We start from the raw sequence: 26,619 nt of genomic DNA, 5'->3' as shown, positions 1-26,619 counted from the left end.
ACGCGGAAGGGCTTATTTAAAACACAGGTTTCTGGAGCAAGACCTAGCGAATCAGAATCACTGGGGCAAAACCCAGAAGTCGGCATTAACAAGCAAGCACCCAGATTATTCCTCTGCATACAAAAGTGTGAGAAACAATGAGCTGAGGCTGTGGACAGAGCAGCTTCTTATCAGGGAAACCAAGTGTACCTGTGAGAGCCAAGCAGTGCTGAAATCACCTAACAATTTCCTACCAACGAGAGGTAAGGGGGCGGCGCCACCTGCTGCTTTGCTTTAGAATGCATCGCTGAGGTGTTCAATTCCTCTCTGGCTAACTGAATTCACTCTGAAAAATGAATGTCCTAAACAAGGTATCCACACATAAGAAAGCATTGTCAGTAGGAGGCATGGAAACAGTCTTTATTAATAACTATAGGAGAACTTTCTGAGTTAAAGGGTTTTGGAGTTTTAAATTAAATATATCACATAAACTCCTGTAATGTCAAGTTACTGCTAACAGTAAAGGAAAACACAACCCCTCAGCCATTGTCCTATGCCAACAGTGAAAGGAAAAAGGGAACCACAGAATGCCCTAAAATACGGCAATGACACACCATGTAGCTGTGCTCACTGGCAACACCCCCCCCCCATTCCCAAGGGAAAACCGAGTGAAATAAGGAGCAGCTTTCTTATCCTATAATCAATCGACTTATGTCCAGAATGAAAACTTCCACCTGCAGGACACTAGTTGAAAAGTTAACATTCCCTTCAAAAGGTACTCATAAAAGCCTAGTGAATTATATCTGTTACTGTGTTTAAGGCTGATTTGCCCTTCTAAATTGCAAATGCATAAAATATACCCAGAGGGTCAGAGGGAAGGGCAACCTTATAAAAAACTAGCAGTTGTACTTCGTATTTCAATAATTCAATGACGAGTCGTAAAAAGCGTTTGTCTTTAATTATTGTTTTTAGGAAATAAATGATGAACTATATACACTGTGGAGTCTGAACTCCTCCATCACAGAGTGTGAATGATGGTCCGGTTCCGAAGCTCCTGAATATACTCTTTGGCGTGGGCGACTGCTGTCTTTGGTGCCTCTCGTGGAGGGGGAGGGCCTTCCACCAGCTTCACAAAATAATGGCAATAAACCTTCTCCATGACCCCACAGCGACCTCTGCCGTGGTATCGAATGCGTTTCAGGTACTGGCTTCGCCCTGAGGTGGACTCAGCTGGACAGGAGGAAAAAAAAGAGACTTGTAAGCAGTGACTGCAGTCGCAAGGCTACAGCTCGATCGGTTCAGCAATTCGTCCTTTCCCTGACTGGATTCTAGGCTGCGTGAGCTCTCTGGCTGGCTAGAGCAGGCTGATCTCAAAACAAGAATCTCCCAAGTACTCACTATGGACCAGGCTCTATTCTAGGTGTCGGAGAAACAAGAGTGAACGAGACCAGCAAAGGCCCTGCCTCCACGCACGTCCCAGAGGAGAGGGACAGAAAGTAAACCTGATCATTTCGGTTAGTGACAGCTACTATGAATAAAATAAAAGTGATGTGACAGAGATTGATGGGGTGTATGGGGACAATTTTAGAATGGGGGGTGACAAGGGGCACCCTTGAGGAAGAGACATTGGAGCTAAGACCAGACTGAATCATCCATTCAAACACCCCAGGGCAGTGTCAGGGCAGAGGGAACGGCAAGTACAAAGACCCAACAGTGGGAGTGCCTGGCTTGTTTTAGGAACGGAAAGACCAGCCGCCTGCTGAAGCACGGTGCGCAAGGTAAAGAGCGGCACAAACAAGGGAGAGATCGGAAATGGAGGCAAGACCACCCGGAGCCCCGTAGAATGAGGTAAGGAGTTCTGATTTTATTCTAAGTGCGACGGGAAACCCCTGGAACCAAAGGTTCACAAATGATACATCAAACTAACCTAGGGAACATAATTTTAAACGCTGATACGAAGACTCCCATCCCTGGAAATTCTCATTTAGTACATCTGAGGTGGGCCTTGGAATGACATCCTGAGCAAACACCACCACTGCCATCCCTCCCTCCCCCCCAATTATGGTTCCCAGCCAGTTTTAGGAACTCAGGCATCACAACTGCCCCCTCCCCTCCCCATTCTGCATGTCGAAGTTTGACCTGGTAAAATCTGAAGAAATCTTTTAAATAGTAGAGAAGAAGAAATCTGGTCACCCACAGTAAATCATAGTAGTAGTAACCACCTTTAGCTATTTTCTGAATTTATTGATATTTACTTCAATTTTTCTTAACTAAAAAGGCAAAACCTATAGGCTACATATCAAATTAATCTACTTCAATACTCTTTTTATATATTCTTACTGTGACATCACGTTATAAATACAAGGACTATATCAAAGTATGCACTAGACAACCCTCTAACTACAATCCGCTCAATAAATGGGTCTCAGCAGGAGCACCACAGCTTCACCAGAGAAAGCTAAGGATAAAGGGATTAATAAAGCTGCCGAGGGTCTCAGTGAAATAAGGAAAGCTACTGCCCTTATATCAACGTCATCCACTGGGCACTAAAGAAATGAGTTTAAGAACTTCCAAGGTGGTCAAAAGGTACAAGCTTCCAATTATAAAAAAGATAGGTCAAGGGGATGTAATGCACAGTATGACAACTACAGCTAATAATACTTTATTACATATTTCAAAGTTGCTAAGTGAGATCTTAAAAGTTCTCATCACATGAAAAAAATTTGTATCTATGTATGGTGACGGATGTTAACTAGATTTATTGTGGTTATCATTTCATGACATATACAAACAGAATTATGTTGTACAACTGAAATTAATATAATGTATACCAATCATAACTCGATTAAAAAAAATTAAGAATTTCCAAAGAGAAAGCAGCATTACACAAATCACTTTATAACGAAGTGTCAGAGGTTGCCTGGATCCACCTGTCAGGAGAAAACCTACAAATAGGAACGGTGATGATGGGAAGAGTGTGGACAACTTCTACAAAGCATTTTACAAAAATGATGGCTGCTTCCATCCAGAAATGCTGCTCTACTCCATTCGATTACCAATTTCCAAATGCTCTAGGATAAGGAACACTACCCCGGGGAAAGAAGTGTCAAAGCCAGCTAACAGGGCAGCCCGCCATAACCTATCCAAACACAGTGATCAGCACTGTCAGGTCTATGTTAACTACCGTCTTCCTTCCATCGTCCCAAACAGAGCAGATGCTCAAGACCTGCTGAATGCCAGTCATGATGTCATCCTCAGACCGTAAAATATCTGCCTCTCTTCATGGCACATAATGCCATCATTTTTTAATGTCAAAACAGAAACATAAATTCTTCTGAAACACCGGGATTCTGTAATACACTCTAACGTGAATACACACACAGTCTCTGCGGTCTGAATGAAATCAGGACTTAGAATATCAAGTCTAAATTGGTCTCTGGTCTCCCCTCCTCAAGTCTCTCCTCCACTAATTCTGCACATTAGGGGTTTCAAGGTGCATTTCTATGGAACCATGGCAATTAAAATGAAACAATACATAGAAGCCCACTGTCAGGTAGGTGTTTTCCAACTGACGCATGGGTGGAGAGATTCAAAACCGTGCCATTCATTTACCCAGCAAATACTTCCGAGCTCCTACTGGGTGCCAGGCTCTATCCTGGGTTCCAAGGATACAGTAGTGACCAAGATATCGAGGAGCCCTCTGTTTGACCCAGGCCCCACCCCTGGGGGCCACACAGCACTATTTCAAAACCATTGTTTACAGTTAATAGTCTTAAAACAGAGAGCTCTTAGCCAAAAATCTCCTGTGGTTCTCCTTTGACGTGGTTTTGACGTGGTTTTAACCCAACGCCGCAGCCTGCCGCGTTCACCTCTCTGGCCGAAAGGCCCAGTCCGCCCTTTGGATTCTAACCACCCCAGGCCAGCCTGCCCCTCCTCGGCACCACTGCACTCATCACGGCGCCCGTGACTGCTCTTTCCAGCCTCTGCCTCTGCTTCACCGTGACCTCACTCCGACAGTCATCTTCCCTCCTGAACACTCTTTCAGATCCCCCAAGCCTCTCTTCAAGAGTCAAATATTTCTAATGCATACTGACCTCCTCTTCTCCACTCCAGTACCATTTATCTATATTACTCATTTTCGTCCCAAACCCCCAAACCATATGCTATCTTTTGTAAGTGTTCGTGTTTCCCCTTCTTCAGCCAAACTGCTACTCCTTTTGTATGTATTGCCCCAGAAGTTCAGGCTCCACAAGAAATAGAAATGATTTTAAAATACATCCTCTGCCGATTAATATCACATTTTCAATATAGACATCTCTGGTAAGTTTGCTCACATTCTAAAATGTTTCAACGTTTTGCAGCACATATAATACGAAGAGTGTACATAGTTTTACTCCAACTCCAAAAGACAATTCATGTATCCCTCCAAAGGGTTACTCCTGCCAAAACCACGTGTGCAAAATGTTTGAAACAAAAGACACACCATTACCCAACTGGGTGTGTAAGGTGCACAGGGAAGGCACTCAAAAACTTTTTGAATGACAGAAACATTAAGACATCTCAATAACAGGAACAACCTTCTAAAGGGAATGCCCAACAGGAATGATGTATTTAAAATAATGTCAATATTTCCTGTTCCTAGTATTTAGGTAAATGAGAACCTTGACGTTTTAACATTAGAAACCCTCCGGTCCCCACCTCATCACTCTTAGTCCAGGAGACTAATATACAAAGTCAGTCGATCACGTTCTCTAGTGAGTCACTCTGGACACCATGAATCACTAAGCTGTGACATTTTATTAGTCCATGTCCACTTGTTAAGGCTATTCACAGTGTCATTAGTCATCATTATAAGTTTGAAAGGGAAATGAACTTTCAAAGTCTGTGGTCATGCAACACCAGGTATTAGCTTTAGACTGATGACAGGCATTTGAAGGAATTACTGTATAATGAGAACATATGCTACCAAATAGCACTTCCTTTAAAATGCTAAACTTACTTACTCAGGTGACTGAAAGACCCATCACTGAGATGAAATGGGAGCCAACAGCCAGTTTTCCAAAATCTTAAAAGAAGCCTATGGAATAAAATGTCTAGACCTTTTCCAAGAACACAACAAATCAGTTACCTACATTTTATAGGTAAGAATCACTAGGGTACTTACCCAGGCCTCTCCCTGGGTTTCAGATCCAGTGAGTCAGTAGTGAGGCCCTGGAATCTGTGTTTTTGATAAGAACCTCAGATGATTTTTATCAGGGAGGTTTGGCAAATACAAGGATAAAATGCCTGATATGTCATAGTAAGATACTTCATCTCTGAGTGTATGCATCTCTTTTTCATTCATAATGAAATTAGGCAATAAAACACAGAGCAAATGAATTTTTTAAATCACAGGACAAATGCAAACTACCAGCCCTGCTTAAGAAGAGATTTTTGCCCTGGCTGGTGCAGCTCAGTGGATTGAGCGTCAGCCTTCAAACCAAAAGGTCACTGACTGGATTCCCAGTCAGTGCACATGCCTGGGTTGCGGGTTCGATCCCTGGTTGGGGCACACTTGAGGCAACTGATTGCTGTTTCTCTCATATTGATGTTTCTCTCTCTCTTTCTCCCTCCCTTCCCCACTCTCTAAAAATAAATAATAAACAAAATCTTTTAAAAAAAGAGATTTTTTAAAATATAGAACTACATGAAAAGAAGGTGCAGGTGGAGCAGAGATTTTTCAGCAGAAATGTGCATAAGAAAACCAATGAATTAAAGGCCCATTCATGTAGGATTGGTTAAGTTTATTTTTGCTTAATGGCAACAATGGACTTTGCTCATTCATTTAGAGACAGGATTAAGCTCCTCACCTTATCTCTCTCTACTACAATTATTAAAATGGACTTAAAGACAAATTCTATTTCATTTGTATCTGAATTCCATTACAAAGTGTTGTCTATCAGCTAAGAAGCACACACGTTCCTAAGAAATGGAATCAAATTAATTAAGTTTGAATTGTTATTCAGCCACAGAGCAACGAAGGTCACCAAGAGGTTTTAAGTAAATGGTCTTGCTTTTCATCCACTTCGTCTCTTCCAATAATTCTGGGCTCTCTGAACATTATTTATTCATGCTGCTCCCTGAAGAAAACGCTTATGATTAACTACTGCAGCCTGGTATCTTCTGATTTGCACGTTGATTTCCTTCTGCATCCAGGCATGTATCAGAAAATACGTTGTTATACAGGTTTCAGCTTTAAAATAAGATATTTCAAATGAAAATCTTAACTCATTTGAATTTCAGGAGCTGCTGTGGTTGCAGCATCAATTCCAGGTGAGCTGAGGTGAGATTTCAACTGAACCAGAGTAAGTATCTCCACTAGGACGGTGGTTATGTGACAAAGTAGAATTTAGATTACTTTTATGACTCTAATTGTTGAAAGGAGCAACTAATTTCACCCATAATGATTCGGCCTTTTTCCTCTATTCAAAGAGTAGTAGAGTTTCCTATATCTTGAATTTAAAGTATCTTTAGATAAAACAATCCTTCTTTATGTAGGTTTGGCAGAAGGAGAAAATTTTGCTTTGACATCAACATCTTTGTTTGATTACAAAACTGCTGAGGTTAGGAGTAATTGCTGCTGAAGTGAGAGAAAAAACATTAACGCCAGCTACTGCTCCACTTTACTGCGGCGTTGGGAGGGGGTGAGACAGCTTTGTAATAAATGTTGATCTCTTTCTGGAAAAAGAGCTGTGTGAAGGTATGCTACCAAAAAAAGAAAAAAAAAAGTCCCTTACGTTCCGTACGAATGCTTCCCAAAGCATTTCACTTATATGAGTTTAATTTGACGAGGAACTAGCATACAAAACTAGAGATAATGCTTCAGGGAGTAACACCACAGGGAAACATGTGCGTCCGGGTTGTGAGCCTTCCCAGGCCCCTTGACTTTTATAATTCAACAGATTTTCCACTCTGGTAACTGGGAGCTTAACTCAGGACACCTTTGTAAATTAGGCACCTGGCGTGGCACACTATAAATAAAGATTTTGGGGAGGGAGAAGGAGGAGTATAAGAGGACTAAATGGTAATGAGAAAAAAAAATACATGATCAAATCTAAATAAATAAATAAATAAATAAAAATAAAGATTTTTATTTTTTAAGTCCTCCTATGATCCTTTTATTTACCTCCTTCAGGTTGACAAATAATTTATTTAAAACAAAATCAATTATATTCTTTTAGTTTTATTATGATGAAAGGCCACTCTATGTACCATCTGGGTATCCATCATTCAATAATTATTGTCAATAGGTTTCATGATCTCAGTCTCATAACAGAACTGTTAACAATAAAACGGTAAGGTTATTACCATTTACAACAGATTAATATTAGCATGCTGAGGCTGAAGAATAAGCTCCTACCAGCAATTTTCACTGGTAAATCCAGTCCTAAGTAATTAGATATCAAAGACTGTTGTGAGATAAAGAACTTGGCACCGCTATTAGAGGATACTTTCCAACACTAAAAAGTTTACAGATCTTACCTATGTATAAATTGGATCTGAATTCCACATTGTGGTCTTTCACTGCCATCTCTTGTGCTTCTAAAAGAATCTGAAACAAGGAAAAGAAAGGCATTCATATGGCTGACCCTGAATTAAAATGGAATTAAATTTCTCATTTCTTGTTGTTCTCTCTATAATATGACTGCTAATCACATGCCTCCGCTTTATCGTCAATTTTAAAAAGAGGATATCAAAGGACAATGGTACTAAGGAAAATGGATCCAGTAAGGCTGCCTCCCCAGACAAGAAGTGCAGATGCGAGGAACACAGTGCATCCAGCTAAGCGTCAAACAGAACACGCGCTGTGAAGGAGGGGGTGGCAGTCCTGTGGCAGCAGCCTTGGTAATGAATATTCTGTCTTTGAGTCTAAGACTTGTCAAAAAGTTCAAGAAGCTCAAGAGCTAAATCTTATCGAAAATACTTAAACTTCAGATCTACCATAACCATTAACAACATTAGACAAGTAGAGAAAATCATATTTAAAAATTCCCTTTAAGAATTAAATTTAAACTCCATACATATTTTGAATTAAGTCAACTTCCTCTAGAGCACATTTTAAAAAATAGGACAACTGTTGTCAGAAATAATAGAAACCAGATCTTTCATTTCTTTAAAGATAAAAAAAAATAGAGAACAAGGCTAGGTGCACAACAAATGCTTAGTTTGCATTCTGAATTGAATTAGATACAGTTGTTACAACGGAACCTCTCAGAAGTCTGAATCCACCAATCTTAAGGATTCACCTACTAAACTGGAAAGATAAGGTCTGACTTTAGGTGAAGAGATTAACTGAGGTACAGAAAATAATGCTGATATCCCTAGATGTCTTCGACCCAGCTTTTTGAAACAAGAGTTAAGCGCAATTACCGTCAGCACAATTATACTTAGTGAATCGGCTACATTCAAAGCTGGGTCTTTAAAGATCATCTAATCCAATCCAACCTAGTTTACAAATAAAAAATTTTTTTAAATAAGGAACCAGATAGACTGTCTTGCCCATAGTCACAAGACAAATATCAGAGAAACGACCAGACTCCAAGTCTCCAGAGCCCCAGTCTCAGGCACTTTCCACTCAACTAGTCATAAAATCATAAACTCTCAGTTGTGAAACTGACAAAGAAGAACAAAATCTTCTAAAAAATATATCATCCCCACCAGCATGGCTCAGTTGGTTGAGTGTATCATTCCCCAAAGTGAAAGGCTGCAGGTTTGATTCCCAGTCAGGGAACATGCCTAGGTTGTGGACCAGGTCCCTAGTTGGGAGCATGCAAGAGGCAACTGATTGATATTTCTCTCTCAATTGACTTTTCTCTTCCTCTCTTTCTCCCTCCCTTCCCCTCTCTCTAAAAATAAATAAATCTTTAAAATACACACACACACACACACACACACACACACACACATATATCTTGAGCCCCAAACCTTTAAAAATAAAATGTATCACTATCACTTCAAATATAAATGTCTGGTGCAAATAAAAACATCTCAGGAAGAAATGCTTAAAGCACACAACATTCCCAAGGTATAAGGATATTAATGAAACTCAGCACCCTAAATCTGTATTATGTAAAATATGCACTAACACCAGGAAATTCAGAATTGAGACTGAGCTTAATGCCTGTACGGCAGCTATGCAGCCCTCACCCCAAATCTTAATTTACCTCCTTAATTATTTGGGCTCCTTTTTTGTCATTGAATTCCAGTTGAGCCAAAGCCTGGTCAATGGACATTCCTCGAATCTATAATTAAAGAATGACAGACAAGAGAAAATAAATTAGTTTACAAAGCCAATGTTCTCTTTTCAATGAAAAGCAAGAACCTTACATAATCTAAATACTTTCTAAAAATAGCTAAGAAGTCATAAGTCAATTATATCTCAATGAAACTGAGAAAAAAATTAATTAAAATAGTTAACTAAATTCAGGCAAAAGAAAAGTTTGAGAAGGGATGCCACCCACTCTAACCCATAATAAAGCTTAAACATGCTAACCATAAAACCTAGATTGCTAATAATTCAATAATATTAAAAGCCAGGGCAGACATGACAGAGAGAAATCACGGGTTGGCAAGGAGCACAGTAGGCATTAAAGGCATCTCTCTCTCCTACAGGATAAATGCATTACATGCGTATTTCCTGCATTTGTCTCTTCTTATCCCTAAATTTCATTTAAAAACAATTTAGCAACAGTTTTAAAACAGGTTAAATCAACTTTTACAGGTGAGTAAACTTGTTTCCTGGATTCTCTGGTTATAGCCAGATTCCTGATGCCTTTATTCTAAATATCTATGTCTCCAACGTGACATAGTTTCTCAGAAGGAAGGTAAAAATTAAGCAACATTACTCATCTCTGGGTGATCATTTTGGATTACCTACCAACTGACCATGCAATTATACTCTTCACTTTTTAGAGAAACCGGGGCAAATTTTTTTGATTTTTCAAATCCTGGAGGAAAAGTCACAGCTTAGCTTCCTTTCCTAAGTATACATGGCAACTGTCAGTGTAGCTTACCAGCGTGGCCAAGTACCACATCTTGTCTCTGCTGTACTTTATGTGCCGTCGACAATGGTAGATTTCCTGACAAATAGGGGAAAAAATAAGAAAACTTAAGCAAGTTCATATCAAAATAATAGTAACATACTGTTAATGAAGTTGTGACTTTCTATGACCAATAAAAATGCTGCCATAAAAAATAAAACCATTATGAAGAATCTGTGCTCTCTGGCCACTCAGCCGCAGGCCGCTTTTGCCCTTGCCACACCTGCCATCACCTCCCTGGCTCTTCCCTTTCTCCCCGACCCCCGCCTCGGCTAGGCCCGTTCTCTTCCATGAGAATGGATCACCAAACACCCTGCTTGCATGGTCATAGACTGCTGATCTGTAACTCTTTACTGCATTGGTAAGAAGAACCGAGTTTCTGGGAGTTTCTCCCGAGACATCAACGGTGCCATGACTTGGGCACTGACTCGGGTGTCACCCTTTGACTCCAGCATCTGAAACGCAGATGCTGCAGACACTGTCAACGCCTGGACCCCAGGCTCGAGACACCTATCATGGTCTGTGGATGGACAAGCACTTCCCTCCACCTCCTCTGACCAATAGTTAGCAAGCAGGCGGAACCCAGAGAAGGCTCAATGTCCCTTTGCAGCAGGAAGCAGTCAGAGTGGTCATCGTCCCAAACTCCCAAAGATCTGGGTTCCAAATGCTTGAGGAGGGAATGAAGTCCTCAGAACAAAGGACGGGCCCTCTCCAGCTGCCCCGCCTCTGGCCGCCCCTGCCCTTGCCACCCTTGCTCTTGCCCTTCTCCCCCAATTCGGCAAGGCCCATTCTCTTCCATGAGAACATATCACTGATAAACCCTGCCTGCTTGCACGACTAAAAATAAATAAAAATAAGTAATTTGCAGATTCTTTTTCCCTAAACAAAGTTACATATTTTCCAAAGTCTCACTATGATTAAAAAAAAAAAAAAAAATCACTAAGGGAAAAATCGAAACTATAAAATGGCTAGTCTGTACCAATAGTTGCTATATTTTTATTCAGAGAAATAGTAAAAGATTGACGTCAAAGTATTTTAAAAAGCATTTAGGCAGTGAAAAGAACAAAAGTAAGGTATAAGAAAAAAAGTTTCCTGTTAGTGAAGAGAACTGTGAAATGGAGAAAGTAACTGTTTTCATTGGAAAGCCAATATTCTAGGCATTTGGTCAAGGGCTTAAGTCCTAGAATCAGACTGTAGGCGTTGGAATACTAGTTCTACCATTTACTAACTACAGAACCCAAGCTACTTAACCTCTCTCTGCCTAAATTTCTTTAAAATGAAGGTAATAGTACCTACCTCACGAAACTATAAGTAAGGATTAAATAAAATAACCTATGTTAAAAAAGCACTTCACATTGCCTCGCATATGGTAAAATCTTAGTAAATATTTGCTTTTGTTACCTTCTATTTACAGTGGCAGGTATATCCTATTTAATTTGTTAAAATCAGTCATCCATTAAACAGTGTATAGTTCACAAAGCAATTATCAAGCCCCTTATATCATTTGATCTGACACACTGAGTTGGGGAAGGAAACATTTTCTAATCCTTTTACAAAGTGAAAATCAGAGACATCAAGTGACTTGTCCAAGGCTGTACAGCTTGTGAGAGACAAAGCAGTAACAGAATCAGAGGTGCCACACAGGGAAGTATGTGACGTTCCTAATACAGCGTATGGCAGATATATCTTCAAAGTTCCCCTTCTGACTCTAAAACTCACATTCTTACCACTACTATGTGCCACTAAATAATCTACAGGATGTCGCTAAAAATGTATTCACACTTTAATAGCTGGTAACTTGCTGAATTTTTTTTGTTTTAAATTTAACTGTTGAATGAATCAGATGAAGTGCTTCCCAGACAAGGTAAAGCTAAAAGAGTTCATCATCACCAAGCCATCATTATAAGAAATGTTAAAGGGACTTAAATTTAAGAAAAAGAAGATCAAAACTATGAACCCTAAAATGACAACAAACTCACAACTATCAACAATTGAATCTAAAAAATAAAAACAAAATCCAACTAAGCAAACCAGAATAGGAACAGAATCATAGGTATGGGGATCATTTGGAGGGTTATCAACTGGGAGGGGGGAGGGGGAGAAATGGGGAAATGGTGCAGGGACTAAGAAGCATAATCAACTGGCACAAAATAGACGGGGGGAAGTTAAGAATAATATAGGGAAGGGTGAAGTCAAAGAACTTATATGCACGACCCATGGACATGAACTAAGAGGGGGTGGGACTGCTGGAAGGAAGGGGGTTACTGGGCAGAGGGGAGTAAAGGGGAGAAAATTGGAACTACTGTAACAACATAATCAATAAAATATACTTTATTGGAACTACTGTAACAACATAATCAATAAAATATACTTTAAAAAAAAAATAAAATATACTTTAAAAAAGTACATTTATGTAGTTTATTGTGAATGTTGAAAGGGAACTGTATGCTAATAAATACAGACTTTATAATCATTAAAATCGTGGATACATTTTTTGGGGACACCCTGCACAGTTAATGAGGTAAAGTTAGGTTAGGATATAATATGCAAAACAGTTATTTGAATAAAGTAAAAGTAGGTCTAAATTATGAAACATATAAGCCAGTAACAACATACTGCCACTTTAAAAAATTTAGGAAACATTTGTCAAGGCAAGCAATAGCAAGGACACCTCAGAACTTAACATTCTGACTCCTGCAGGAAATTTTCAAATGCCTTCGAAACAGCAGTTTTCTCAAGTGGCCACCTTTTAATCTGTAGCAGGTTTCATTTCGGTCGCAATAGAGGCTGACAGGCTGAACACCATAGAAATACCCTAATTGCATTTTCAGCAATAAAGTGTCCTGGGGAGCACAGGAGAGGAAAGAAGAACTGTCTTGACTGATAATATTAATCTGCAAAAATTAATACACTCAAAAAAGTCTTTTATACAAAAACCTTTCAATTACTGGTTTCCCATGATGGGCCATCTTTAAACCTGAATTGCATATGATTATCTTCAAAATGTAAAAAAGATACTGTAATCCTGGCAAGAACATGGGGGAAAAAGGAATCAAGAGTTTACAAAAAAGGGGAAAGTTATTCAATCATCCTCTTCTAAAACTAAAAAGCTCAACATGTACTTCAGGCAGGTACAATGCCTAAGGATACTTTCTGAAGAAAAACCAGTCTCAGAACATAAACCTAGCACAGCAAATAAAGTGGCAAAGTTGGAAGTCGGAAGGCCTGCTTAAGTCCCATGGCTATTAACTAACCTTATGTGGTAAATGAGGTAGAGCTGGGACATAGTGCACAAAATAGCTAACCAATGAAGTAAAAGCAAGTCTAAATTATGAAACATCAAAGCCAGCGACTTTTAAAGATGTTAATTTATTTTTAAATGCATATAACTCAAATGACAAAAAAAGTGTCACCTAATAAAAGTCCCTGCAAGAGTTTTATAGGAATCCACATTAATAATGTATAAGCATGACTTTTATCAGTATTTTAATTAATCCATAAATTAAAAATATGGTTCTTATAGAAATACTTATTCAAAGAATTTTGATGTACAGTGTGGGGCAAAAGTAGGTTTACGGCTCATATGGAAAACAATAATAGGAAATAAAGTCTGTTTTGCATACTCCCCACTGTAAACCTACTTCCGGCTCCCACTGTAGTCTCACTACACTTTTAGTTTCTTTATCACGGCCTTTTCTTCAGAGATACGGCAAAAGTAAACTCAAGCCCAAATTACCAAAGTATGGCTACTATAAAGGAACTATACAACTTTCTCTCTGTCTTATTTTCTTTACCATGATGAACCCACATGTAAGTTACGTCTACGTAGGAAACTATATTGTTTGGGGATTTGTGCTAGCCCAATTAGGTAGGTAGTCTTACAAATAACAGGAATGGCCTAAAACATGCCTGAACTGGTGACTTTCACTGAAATGCACTGTCCTGGGGGGTACTCAATAGCCTTCCACTATTATTTAACTATATACACTGATGCTGAAGATCAGAATGAGGAAGAATGGGAAACATTACGGGCCCTCTGTTCAGTTAGAAATAAAACCAATTTTTTAAATGTTTGCAGCTAGCGGATTGGCAAGTCTAAGGGATGGCACAGCGCATGAACTATGTGGCTAGATGAGCATATCATTTTCTGTTAATAAGGTGAGTATTTATGAAGGACATTAATACTTTAGTCATAATAGGTAGTAGTGATACACCAGAGTCAATTTACCAAATGCTACATGTGTAAAGTCAAAAAATGTTAAGGTATTTTCCAAAAGTCCCCAAAAGGATTACTTACTGAAATAAAATCTGTGCAAAATAGAAAATCATATTAGGTTTCTAAAAGTGCCTATATAAAATCAAGCCAAATGTCTTCACAAAGGCACTTGTATAATAATGAGTATAAATGATACAAAAAGTTAATCAAAATGGTTTCAGGAAATATGATATATAACAAATGATTGGATTGACATTGTTCATTTGCTGATCATGCAAATGACCTACTGTTAACTATTTTAATTTTGCCACTGGGATGTATCTTGGAGTACATTTGTTTTAATATCCAAACAAGACTCGTACTAAAAAATATAAAAATTTGCTCTTAGATTCTGGTATTATGATTTCTTTCAATTAACAATCTAAGTTCAAGAGCTCAAGAAGAAAGCTCATTAATTATAGAAAATGTTATTTCTGATAAATTCTGCAAATGTATAACATTTTCTAAATTTTGGTTAATTACAAAATAGAGTCAATACTTAATACAGATTCTAACTTTTAAATTCTGAGGCCATAATAGAATATAAAAATTAAAAATGTATTTGTTTAAAACTATTAACATTTCTTTTTTTTTTTTTTATGACTAGTATTACTTTATTTTTTTTTTTTTTTTTTATTTTGGTTTTTCAATTACAGTTGTCCCCTTTTCCCCCAATTTCTCTCCCCCACCCAGCCCACCCCCTCTCCCGCAATCATATCCCTCCCTGTTGTCTATGTCCATGAGTCTTTTATACAGGCTCTTTATTTAAACCCTTCCCTTACTTATCCCCCTTCTCTCCCTCTCCCCTCCCCCCTATTGACTGCTATTCTGCTCTTTGTTCTATTTAGTTCCTTTGTTTGTGTTGTTCTTTAGTTTCCTGTATTAGGTGATATCATATGGTATTTTTCTTTCTTTGCCTGGCTTATTTCACTAAGCATAATTCTCTCTAGTTCCATCCATGTTGTTGCAAATGGTAGGAGTTCCTTCTTTCTTTCTGCTGCATAGTATTCCATTGTGTAAATGTACCACAGTTTTTTGATCCACTCATCTACAGATGGGCACTTAGGTTGTTTCCAGCACTTAGCTATTGTAAACAGTGCTGCTATGAACATAGGGGTGCATAAGTTCTTTTGAATTGGTGTTTCAAGATTCTTCGGGTATAATCCTAGTAGTGGAGTCGCTGGTTCAAAAGGCAGTTCCATTTTTAATCTTTTGAGGTAATTCCATACTGTTCTCCATAGTGGTTGCACCAGTCTGCATTCCCACCAACAGTGCAGTAGGGTTCCCGTTTCTCCACATCCTCGCCAGCACTTGTTGCTTGTTGATTTGTTGATGATGGCCATTCTGACTGGTGTAAGGTGGTATCTCATTGTGGTTTTTATTTGCATCTCCCTGATGGCTAATGATGTTGAGCATTTTTTCATGTGTCTATGGACCTTCTGTATGTCCTCTTCGGAGAAGTGTTTGTTCAGGTCCCTTGCCCATTTTTTAATTGGGTTGTTTGTTTTCTTGATGTTGAGTCGTATCAGCTCTTTATATATTTTGGAAATCAGTCCCCTGTCTGTGATGTCATTGGCAAATATGTTTTCCCATATGGTTGGTTTCCTTTTCAATTTGCTGTTGTTTTCTTTTGCTGAGCAGAAACTCTTCAGTTTGATGTAATCCCATTTATTTATTTTTTCCTTTATTTCTCTTGCTTTAGGAGATGTATCCGTGAAGAGATTGTTACGTGAGATATCTGATATTTTCTTGCCTATGTTTTCCTCTAGGACTTTTATGGTGTCACGGCTTACATTTAAGTCTTTGATCCATCTTGAGTTTATTCTCGTGTGTGGTGTAAGTTGGTGGTCTAGTTTCATTTTTTTGCAGGTCCCTATCCAGTTCTCCCAGCACCATTTGTTAAAGAGGCTCTTCTCACTCCATTTTATGTTCCTTCCTCCTTTATCAAAGATTAGTTGACCATAGAGGCCTGGGTTTATTTCTGGACACTCTATTCTGTTCCACTGATCTATATGTCTGTTCTTATGCCAGTACCATACTGTTTTGATTACAGTGGCTTTGTAGTATTGTTTGATATCTGGTGTTGTTAACATTTCTTTCTCTTCATATTTTCTAATCACGTGGGAACTCTTTAAATCAGTAAATTAACTGCCTTAAATAAGAAAAGGAAAATAAAACATACAACTGTACTAATTCAGACCAATACCTAAACATCAATTGAACCTTAATAAAACTTATGCTGTCAAGTTCATATAAAAATAAAGCAAATGACAATACTTAGACAATATTGATTATCCGGAGACTTCAATCCCAAAGGCCTTTAAAAGATGTTTACTGAACTGAATGATTTATAATTAACACAGTAATTCTATTTCTAAAGTACTTAGCATAGCTTATTTTCTTAAGGATTCAAATGTTCTCATCTTATTTATGCTATTACTACTTGCTTAAACTTTTTAACAGATGTAAATATATTCCATAGCAAATTCATATTAAGCTGGAAATTAGTCATACCTCAAACAAGAGCAATCACAAGCAATTTGAAGAGGGTAAAAGTATTCTGAGCAGCTAAAAATAAGATGAAACTTGATTAAATTCAAACCTTACGTTCAAAGGTTTGTGAATTATAAAACGACCAAGTGTGTCTATATTCAAATATAAAACATTGGAAAAGCATATACGATTTAAATACTGGCCAATGGTTTACGTCATTCTTGCTAATTCCTCATGCTCCATTATCAGGAATCCATTAGGAAGCCCTGACTGGTGTGGTTTAGTGGGTTGGGCATTATCCTGCAAACCAAAAGGTCGCTGGTTCGGTTCTGGTCAGAGGCACATGCCTGGGTTGGGGCCAGGCCCTTGGTTGGGGACATGTGAGAGGCAACCAATTGATGTTTCTCTCATGCATTGATGTTTCTCTCCCTCTTCGTCTCCCTCCCTTCCCCTTTCTATAAAAATAAATAAATGAAATCTTAAAAAAAAAAAAAAAAAAAAAAAAAAAAAAAAAAGAATTCATTAGGAAGCCGCTTGGAATCAAAAATAAGTCTCAGACTATTAGCTTAGCTGTAGGGTTAAGGCCCCCATCCAGGAAGGCAAGCAGGGCAAACAAATAGGCACAACAAATACCATCTTTTTGAACTTCCAAAAAGATCAATCTAGTATATTTTCTTCACCAATTAAAGGATCATGGCAATTGCTGTATAATTTTTTTCTTTTCTTAACATGGAATAATAAATCATTGCTAGCCAAATAAGAGAATACTTCATCAAAATTTAAAAATTAGCCGTGGCTTGTATGGCTCAATTTATTGAGCATCGTCCTGCAAAGCAAAGATCACAGGTTTGATTCCTGGTGAGGGCACGTGCATAGGCTGCAGGATCAGTCCCCAGGCAGGGCATATACAGGAGGCAACCAAACAATGCATCTCTCTCCCTCTTTCTCCTGCCCTTCCCCCATCTCCAGAATCAATAAAAGAAAAAAATTTTTTTTTAAATTTAGAAATTAGTTCTACCCCAAACTTACTGCTGGTCTCCGAGGTTCTCCAGGCAGTTGTGGAGGATAAACAATTTTATTCTTCTTCTCCCATTTTCCAGAAATGGGAGCACTGGTGTGGAGGTGTGATTGGGGTAAAACATTCTGAGATGAAAGAAGCCTGTAAAACAACAGACACTTAGAATCCTTTTGCAGAGCTTAGTATGTGCTGAAGCATGCCAGCTCCATTTTGACAGAAACTATTCAAAAATCACGAGTGGAAATATGCGACATTAGTAGAGACTGCTTTAACATATAATAGTACAAAGACCTTGTTTATTGAAGACTAAGAGTGAAAAGTTAATAATTTGTATAAGTCAAATAATAAATATTCACCCAAGATCTCTTGCTCTCACTAGCCAATAAATATTGACTGTATTATAAGTCAGCCCAGTTCTAAAGCAGATTTAAAGAAGATATAATGGATCCCTGACCTGACATGTAGATTTCCTCAACTTTGTTGGGTAAGAGGACAAAGAACATCATTTTATAAATTCTAAGAAATTAATGGATCAAGTTGGCATGATGTGTCTCCTGATGGAAGAATGTTCCACCTACCATCCACGAAATAGTCTTTCCACAAAAAATGGACCTGAATTGATCGAGTCTCTAGATTCAATACAGGGAATACAGAGACAAGGGAACATATCAAAAACCAGGAGAATGCACTCAGCAAAATACAAGATTTACAAAACTCTACAAGACAAAAAACCCATTTTCTTCAACAAATAAACTGTAAGGGCAGGGGAGAAAGAGAAATGAACAAAGAACCTACAGATTAAGAGACTTACAAGAAATAATTAATTTCCATATGTGTACTATTATCATTTCAAAAGTATGACGGCTACTTAACCATTGGAAATGTGAATGTTAAATGGACATCTGATTCTCCTTAATGAGATATGCAGTGAAATATTTATGGATGAAATGATACACAGGCTGGGATTTTATTTCAAAATATGATGGGGGGGAGTAGGGGCTATAAATAAAACAAGATTAGCCATGTGTTATTAACTATTGAAGTTGAGTGATGGGTTCATGGGGGTTCATCATACTGTCTGCTTTTGTATATGTCTGGACTAACTTCATTGTTTCCCTCCTGCCCATAATACAGAATCCAAACTCCTTAGCAAGACATGGAAGGCCTTTCATAATCGAACCCCAACCAGGCCTTTCTGCTTCTTCATTTCATGGCCTAGCCACACAGAAATTCTTTGTTCCCTGAGTAAGGCACATTCTTTCATACCTTTCCACTTCTGCTAATATTGTTTTCTCCTCCCTCAGGATCTCCTGAATGAAATGCTCATCCCACTTAAAGTTCCACCTCAGATGTCAACTCAGCATGGAACACAGCCTAGTCCCTCTCCCAGACAATCGTTCCCTCCAATTGTCTCAGTACTTTGGTTTTGCCAGCCAGACAGCAAGGAGCTGGGCTACTGAACTATAATAGATTGGCTACATTACAGGGAGTGCTACAGGAAGTGTATAGATTTGAGATCTGAAGGGCAAGTCGGACATCCTCCGTGTTCCAGCGCCAATGACAACATCTGGCGTGTGGAAAATGAGTAAATATTTAACCCAGACTTCAATATTCAAAGTTGTTGTCTATTGGCAGAGTCTCACACAATATATGCAATTGGATGATATACTTGGCAACGCCTTTGTTTTTAGCCCTCAAACCATTCAGACTAAGAATTTTAAAAATCCAATCCTCTCCTAGTAGCTCATTTTTCCTACTCTACCTCAAGTAACCATTTTACATCATAATAGTAAGATCGGTGCCAGCTAAGTACCTGACAAAATGGGTAACTTTTTTAAGTTCCACATTTAAGTTCCAATGTTTTACGTGAAAAACACAAAACTAGAATACATGATGTCAGAGGGCAGGATGTCATAATGAAACTATAAGTCAGGTGATGAGGCAAAGACTGTGGAGTCAAGCAGACTTGGGTCTAAATTCTAACTCTAATTTATTAAGTGAATGACCTTGGGGAAGTCACATGACTTTCTAGATCTCAGTTTTCTCAACAGTAAAAGGAGTAATAATAGTATCACTTCATAGGCTTCTTCAGAAGCTCAAATGAGATACTGTAAGTTAAATACTTGACCTGACAACTTAATAGGACTCAATACATTTTAGATATTATATTTAGAATGAGGGGAATAATATCTACTTCACTGTTGTTGGTAGATGAATAATTAATGTGCCATATCCTTGGAGTGTCTAGGATATGATAAACACGGATTGTTAGTATAAATTTTATTTATTTATTTTAAATGCTTACTGATTTTAGAGAGAAGGGGGGAGGGGAGAAGGGGGGAGAGGAGAAAGGGGGAGGGGAGGGAGCGCGGGGGAGGGGAGAGAGAGAGAGAAAGAGAGAGAGGAAGGTCGATGTGAGAGAAACCTTGATGATTGGTTGCCTCCCATACATCCCCCAACCAGGGACCGAACCCACAACCTGGATATGTGCCCCGACCAGAAACAAACCCCAACCTTTCAGTGTACAGGATGACACTCCAAGCAACTGAGCCACACTGGCCAGGGCACCAGTATTAATTTTAAATTAGGCCCTCTGAACAGTTAATCTCTCCTGTTCTAAAAATAAATAAATAAAAATTCCCATGAACTGTAAACTTTATATTACATAATTTCAAATCTTCTCATGTTTATAGTCATGATCATTTATGTTCCTACAAAGTTGTTACTAACTTTGAGTACATTACGTTTGTTACCTCTTTGGGACTCAGTTTCTCTATGAAAAAAATAACTGGACTATGACATCTCCAGGGTCTCTCCAAACCTAATTCTGTCTCCAATCCAAATATACATGAGAAATATATACCTGGTCATTCAGACTGACCAGGTATATATTTCAGATGACCAAGTATATATTTCTCATAAATCACAATATCTTAATTGCCCATATCTAGCACAGTGTGTTGCACTCAACCCTTAATACATTCAATAAATTGATTATGATACTTAATAAATTAAACACATTCTGAATTAATAATGAAAAAGCTTTATGAATATCTACAACTTTCAGGGCTCAAATTGTTCATAAAATGAATTATCAAGTAAATACAAAACTACTGTAATCAAATTAAATAATTATTTCAAATTGGGCACTGAATTCAGAGGATTGGCTGTGGGAGAGAGGGGTGGGCTTGGAGGAGGGGGCCAAAGGGCGAAAAAAATTGGGACAACTGTAATAGAATAAGCAATTAAAAAAAATAAATAAATAAGTATATTAAATCCAAAGTTCTTATGTGCCCTCTCCTGGCCAGCTATTAGAATAACATTAAATTTAAAAATTGGTAAATTCGGTGAAGGTTGCATAGTTGTGACCAACTTCCCCGAGAACTTGTACGCGCCATACACACAGGTGGCCTGCAGGAAGGCCAGGCTGCTGGGGCCCACGCAGGGAGCAGGCGGCAGACAGGAGCTAGCACAGGAAGCAGTTCCTTACTCTCCTTAACCTGGGGCTTCCTATCTACCACCCTTGAGGATTAACTCTAAGGACTGTTTTTTGCATTCTACCCACAGTCTTTAGGCATCGAAGAGTAGTGGCTATAAGCCAAACTTCAGAATTAAGAGTCAATTCAGGTAAGAATAGAAACTCTGAAACTTTCTAAAGTCATAATTGAAAGAAAGAACTTAATACTTCCTATTTATTACTCAAAGTTCATTTCAAAATTCAGAACAAGGTATACCCAAGTCCCAAGTGAAGATAATACTGGCTTCAGGCTCAATCTTGAGAATACCATGCTATTCTATTCATCAAGGTAAAAAATTCTTTGTTCCAAATTTACTTCTGATAACATTAAGCTAATCCTACACTTGAGACTGAATAAAAGAACAGCCTCCCTCTTGCCTCATTTAAAATCGAAAACAAAGGGCTGATGTGATATGCATATTCTCATAACTCAGTAGAATCTTACTTTGTGAAAGTCAAGGACAATCAAACAAGGAAACAGTTTTGCAAAGAAAAAAAAGTTAAATTCCAGCAATTTTGGACAATGATATGCTCAGTGTTTCAACCCCTGCACTACTGACATTTTGGGCCAGCTCATTCTTTGATGTGGAAGACTGTCCTGTGCTTTGCAGGACGTTAAGCAGCATCCCTCACCTCTACCAATTAGATGCCAGGAACAAACCCTGCCTCAGTTGTAAAAAACAAAAATGTCTCCAGACATTGCCAAATGTCCCCCAGGTGACAAAATTGCCACCACTTATTAACAAAATGACAGTAAAAAGGAAGGAAGGAAGGAAGGAAGGAAGGAAGGAAGGAAGGAAGGAAGGAAGAAAAGTGCTGGTTTTTGCAGAACAGGAGGCATAAGCTCTGTTCCAAAAGGGTCTCCCTATGTCTTAGGTGGTTAATAAGCCAGATTTTCTATGGAAGCCAAGGTTAACTACAGGACTAAATTTTACATTTTTATTCATAAACCCCAAATGGACCCTTAAGCCTGCCTGGCATTCCTACTACATTTCCCTTGTCCATTTCCTCTCCTTGTCCTACAAACAAATATCATACCTCTTCTTGCTAGTCAAACCTCCCAGATCTCCTCCCTCACCCTCAGTCTCAACTGACAGCCATGCTTATTTAGCTAAGAAAATCAATCAAGCTCCCACCACCTAATCCATTTACCTACATGCGTCTCTGTCCACACTTACTACCTCCTCTCGTTATTATGCATGGACTGGCTACACTCTAGCTAGGACCACTCTCATCCCTCGCTCTCTAGCTCCCATTCCCTCCCAGCTACTCAATTGTATTGCTCTGGCAATTCTTCTTCCCTCTTACCATCAGCAATGTTTTCCTCTCTATTGGATCGTACCCATCAGCAAACAAATACACTCCAACATCTCCCAACGTAAAACCAACCTTCTCCTAACCAAGTCCTCTAGCTACTGCCATAAAACCCCATTGAATACGCACTAATCATTAGTGTGTAGTCACTGCATGGCAAAGCACTGCGGTACCTCGGACATCACAAACAGACACTCGTGTTTTGCTGGCATGTCCCAGTGCAGAGATTTCCTAGATTGAGGATTATGAAATCACAAACACAACTATGACGGTAATATGCATTTTTCTGGGAAGATGCTTTGTGGCTTTCCTCATACTCACAAAGGGGTCTGTGACTCAAATTTAAGAACCACTGTCTTAAAAAGCAAGAAATCACAACCCCTCATATCGCAGGGTAAGATTTAAGTAAGAGAGCACACAATCAGAGTGGTTGTCAAATCTTGCCAGACATGGCAATCAGAACATTGAAAGCAAAGATGAATACAAACTGCAGACAATCTTTACCCTTTACTTCGGAAAAGTCTCTCAAGAGTGAGTTAACTAAATAGCAAAGTAGGCTACTTTATGTTTCAGTTTCTTACCTTCTTGCCAACTAGATAAAATATGTGACCTCATCTGAGAGTTTCAAGTGGTTCATGGTTGGCTCCGGCATAAAATGTGGTTCTGCAGAAAGAACTTCACGGTGCCACCGTCCCCACCACTGCATCTCCCCAGGGCCAGGCACTGAAGTAGACTCATCACTACTAACGCTCTTCTAATTCTCATAACCACCCTCCCGCGTAGTCATCCTCATTTGGTGAGATGAGGACCCTGAGCCTCAGACACGTTAAGCAAGATGTTCAGGGACTTCTGCAGCCCAACGTTTATTCAAATATGTATTATATCCCACTAAACTGCTAATTCATGACATTTCCAACTGGATTTTTCTTGTGGAGGTTTTTAAACTACGGACATCACAGTGACTTCAAACTTTTACACTAGCCCTTCATTTCTAAACAACGGGAATGTGCTCTTCACTCTATTTAAACTTAAGTCACCTTTTCTCAAAAACTCCCCTGACAAACCTCTTCTGGGTGCATCATTCAGTCCCTAGATTTGCCACGTATTAACCATGTAACCTTTTGTAAGTCACAAAATTTCTCACCTGCATCTATCAGTAAAATAGGAGACTTGGAATTTAAAGGCTGGATACTGTCAGTCTGCTATCAAATAGAGCCTGCAAAAAAAGTTTTATCTGGCCAGCAGCATTTTTCTTAACCCAATTCAAACCCTTTACATGAGGAATGCACTCTTAAGTTTAAATTGCCGCAGGCCCTCCCACCCTCTCTCATTTTACAGAGACCATTTCTCTGAGTTCATTCACTTCTAGCACCTGGACGCAGTTAGTTTCCAATTACTGAATTAGATGATCTCCACAATTTTACAATTATCATGAGCATTATTCATATGTTTTCTACTTAGTTTTCATGTGATCCTCACCCCACTGAAAATCTAGAATAAGGATTCATCAAATTATATAATTTCAGAAGGAGTGTTAAGAGATTAGAAAAACCCAACCATCTTGTATGAGAGATGAAAAGACTGAAGGCAAACTGCTTGTGCTACGTGGCTCCAAGCTTCCCATTTTAAATCAACGCAGGACAATTTAAATCAACAAACATTAACAAAATCTTTACTTTAGGCCTATGCTGGTGCTACCAGGAAATACAAGAACTGACCCTCCCTGTCCAGGGCTCACAGCTAGTCAAGGGTACAGACACATAAACGTGAAGCGACTACTCAAGGCACACATGCTAAAAGGGCGGACAAATTAATTTCTTTCATTTTTAGTGAGACCTGAGAAAACCTCCCGAAGGTCAAACATTTGAACAGGAGTTTAAATAATGGGTAGAACTGCTGGTATAGACAGGAAGTGAGAGCACAGCATGAAAAAGCCAAGAGGCAAACGAATGCACAGCAGAGGCAGGAGTAGTGATAGAAGGTAACTCAAGAAAGCAAAGTGTAGACATGCTTAGGGCTGTACCCCCTATTTTCTTCATTAGCACACCTCTTCATCCCCTCGAACCAAGAACCCAGGACAGAGCTAAAAATAATGGGAACTCAATAATTATTTTTTAAGTGTTTATTGATTTGAGAGAGAGAGGAAGGGGGTGAGAGAGGAACATCGATGTGAGAGAGACATATAGATTTGTTGCCTCCGCGACTGGGGACGGAACCTGCTACCCAGGTAAGTGCCCTGACTGGGAACTAAACTCTCAACTTTCCGGTGTACAGGGCAACACTCCAACCAACTGAGCCACAATGGCAAGGGCTCAATAATAATTTATAATGATAAAAACAGTAATGGCAGCTAGCATTTAGTGTGGGATTCTTATATGCCACACACTATACTAAACATTTTATATGCGTTATCTCATTTAATCCTCATTTTAAAAAATCCACGCGGTAGGTACTAATATTCCTCTCATAGCATATGAGAACTGAAACTTAGGAAGGGTAACTCTCCCCAAATCACAGTTAAAAAAAAACAGATTTGCACCCAACTTATATGTCTCTGTTTCCAAAGCCTTATTAAACCAAAATAAAGGCTAAGAAGTGCACTGATCAGAAAACTTACAATCAGATTATCAACCTCCAAATACCAGTCGCTGTACTGCAAAAGGACAGTAAGGAGGGCGCGGGAAAGGCTTCTTGCCAGTCCTGACCCAACTGCATTCCTTAACCTTAAACAATGCTTTTGTCCTGCGGTCAAAGGACACTCTGGCGAGTACAGCACAAAGCTTCGAAGCTTCCCATAACGGGGAGTCCTTAGGCAAGTTATTTTACTTTCGAGAGCGGTCCGAACCCTACACAGGGCGTTAGAATGAAATAACGCTTAGAAAGCGATGAACACAATGCCAGGGACGACGGAAGCTGAGGCTGTCTATAACACGGTCCCCCCTGCTCCTGTAAACGAGGAACTCGAGCGGTACCGGGGAAAGCCAGACGCTGCGACACGGTTGGGAGAGTCTAACCGTGTTCAGAAAGATCAGAAGAGACTGTTTAGAAAACACATTGATAATACCCCGTGGGGAACGGGTAATCCTGATCCCCTGGGGACTATGTAATAAGGCGGCAGGATGATGGGCAACAGCGGACTCTAGCTGTCACCTCCACAGCCCCAGAGCCTAAAGCAGGGTCCGGCACAGGGGCTTGGTGACTGGCAGACTGGTAAGGAAACCTTGGGCCCTTCTGCAACTCCGGGGCGACTTACCCCAAGGCCAGCTTCCCCCTCAGATTCTGCGTCCATAACGCACCTGCAAAAGCAACGCAAGTCGTCAACTCAGACTCCCGCCTCCACTCCTCTCTACCGCCCCTGAACCAAGAAATCCTTACCCAAACGAACTAGAATTGCCGCCGCCATCTTTCTCCCACCCTCTACGGAAGCCTCCGAGCTCAGCCAGCGCCTGGACGGAACGCATGCGCGATTCCCCGCTTTTCCTCCCCGGCAGAAAACCCGGCAGTCCCTGCACCTGCGGTGTTGTCATGGAGACCACGAACACGCGGTCGGCGCTTCAACTGCGGTCAGTCCAACCTAGCTTGGGAATGAATGACTTAACAAAGGCCGAGAACTATGAGTTTCTGGAAATTCATTGGGATCCAGAAAAACTGCGAAACCTTACTTTACAAATAGTCTGAAAGGATTAGGACAACGGAGTCCGTGAACAAGCCACCTAACCTGGGTGGGCCTCAGTTTTCTGGCCAGTAAAATAGAATAATTACCCCTACAGCAGTTCTGTTTTAAGATGACTAGAGATCATGTGGAAAGCTCTTTTATAAAACAAACAGTTCAAATGTAAAGTATGATGTCCTAATCCCTAGTAATCTCCAGGTTGACCTACTTGAGAAAAGTTAATAATCATCTGGCACTTGCTACCATATATGTCCATCAGGCATCTCACTAAATCTCAGGATCCCTCACAGC

At 39.4% G+C, this 26,619-nt stretch overlaps 1 protein-coding gene across 3 annotated transcripts; it reads right to left on the bottom strand.

Moving 5' to 3' along the window:
- Positions 1 to 915: 915 nt before the first annotated feature.
- On the bottom strand, positions 916 to 26,131 carry MRPL22 (mitochondrial ribosomal protein L22). Of its 3 annotated transcripts, none has more exons than XM_090289659.1 (7): positions 26,031 to 26,113; positions 25,909 to 25,951; positions 17,836 to 17,965; positions 10,032 to 10,097; positions 9,183 to 9,260; positions 7,501 to 7,570; positions 916 to 1,209 (listed from the first exon to the last, which is right to left on the bottom strand). In XM_090289659.1, exons 1-7 carry the CDS (start codon positions 26,056 to 26,058, stop codon positions 998 to 1,000), a joined length of 627 nt encoding a protein of 208 aa, XP_090145785.1. In that variant the 5' UTR covers positions 26,059 to 26,113; the 3' UTR covers positions 916 to 997. The 3 variants fall into 3 exon arrangements, with proteins under 3 accessions (XP_090145785.1, XP_090145787.1, XP_090145786.1); XM_090289660.1 differs by lacking the exon at positions 916 to 1,209 and adding an exon at positions 5,746 to 6,211 and having other exon boundaries at positions 26,031 to 26,114; XM_090289661.1 differs by lacking the exon at positions 25,909 to 25,951 and having other exon boundaries at positions 26,031 to 26,131.
- Between the last annotated feature and the right edge of the window lie 488 nt (positions 26,132 to 26,619).

The sequence above is a fragment of the Furipterus horrens genome, unplaced genomic scaffold (assembly GCF_987537825.1).
Source record: "Furipterus horrens unplaced genomic scaffold, mFurHor1.1.pri manual_scaffold_10, whole genome shotgun sequence".
Classification (NCBI taxonomy): Eukaryota; Metazoa; Chordata; class Mammalia; order Chiroptera; family Furipteridae; genus Furipterus; species Furipterus horrens.
This window is presented reverse-complemented; position numbering and strand designations above follow the sequence as displayed.

What these genes read in the sequence shown, in the direction of transcription:
- MRPL22 (XM_090289661.1), bottom strand. Translation starts at nt 26,116, where the DNA reads ATGCGTTCCGTCCAGGCGCTGGCTGAGCTCGGAGGCTTCCGTAGAGGG. An exon ending in GGCAATTCTAGTTCGTTTGG is followed by an intron (nt 17,966 to 26,030) that starts GTAAGGATTTCT and finishes GTTGTTTTACAG; the next exon opens with GCTTCTTTCATCTCAGAATG. An exon ending in TGTGGTACTTGGCCACGCTG is followed by an intron (nt 9,261 to 10,031) that starts GTAAGCTACACT and finishes CTTTAATTATAG; the next exon opens with ATTCGAGGAATGTCCATTGA.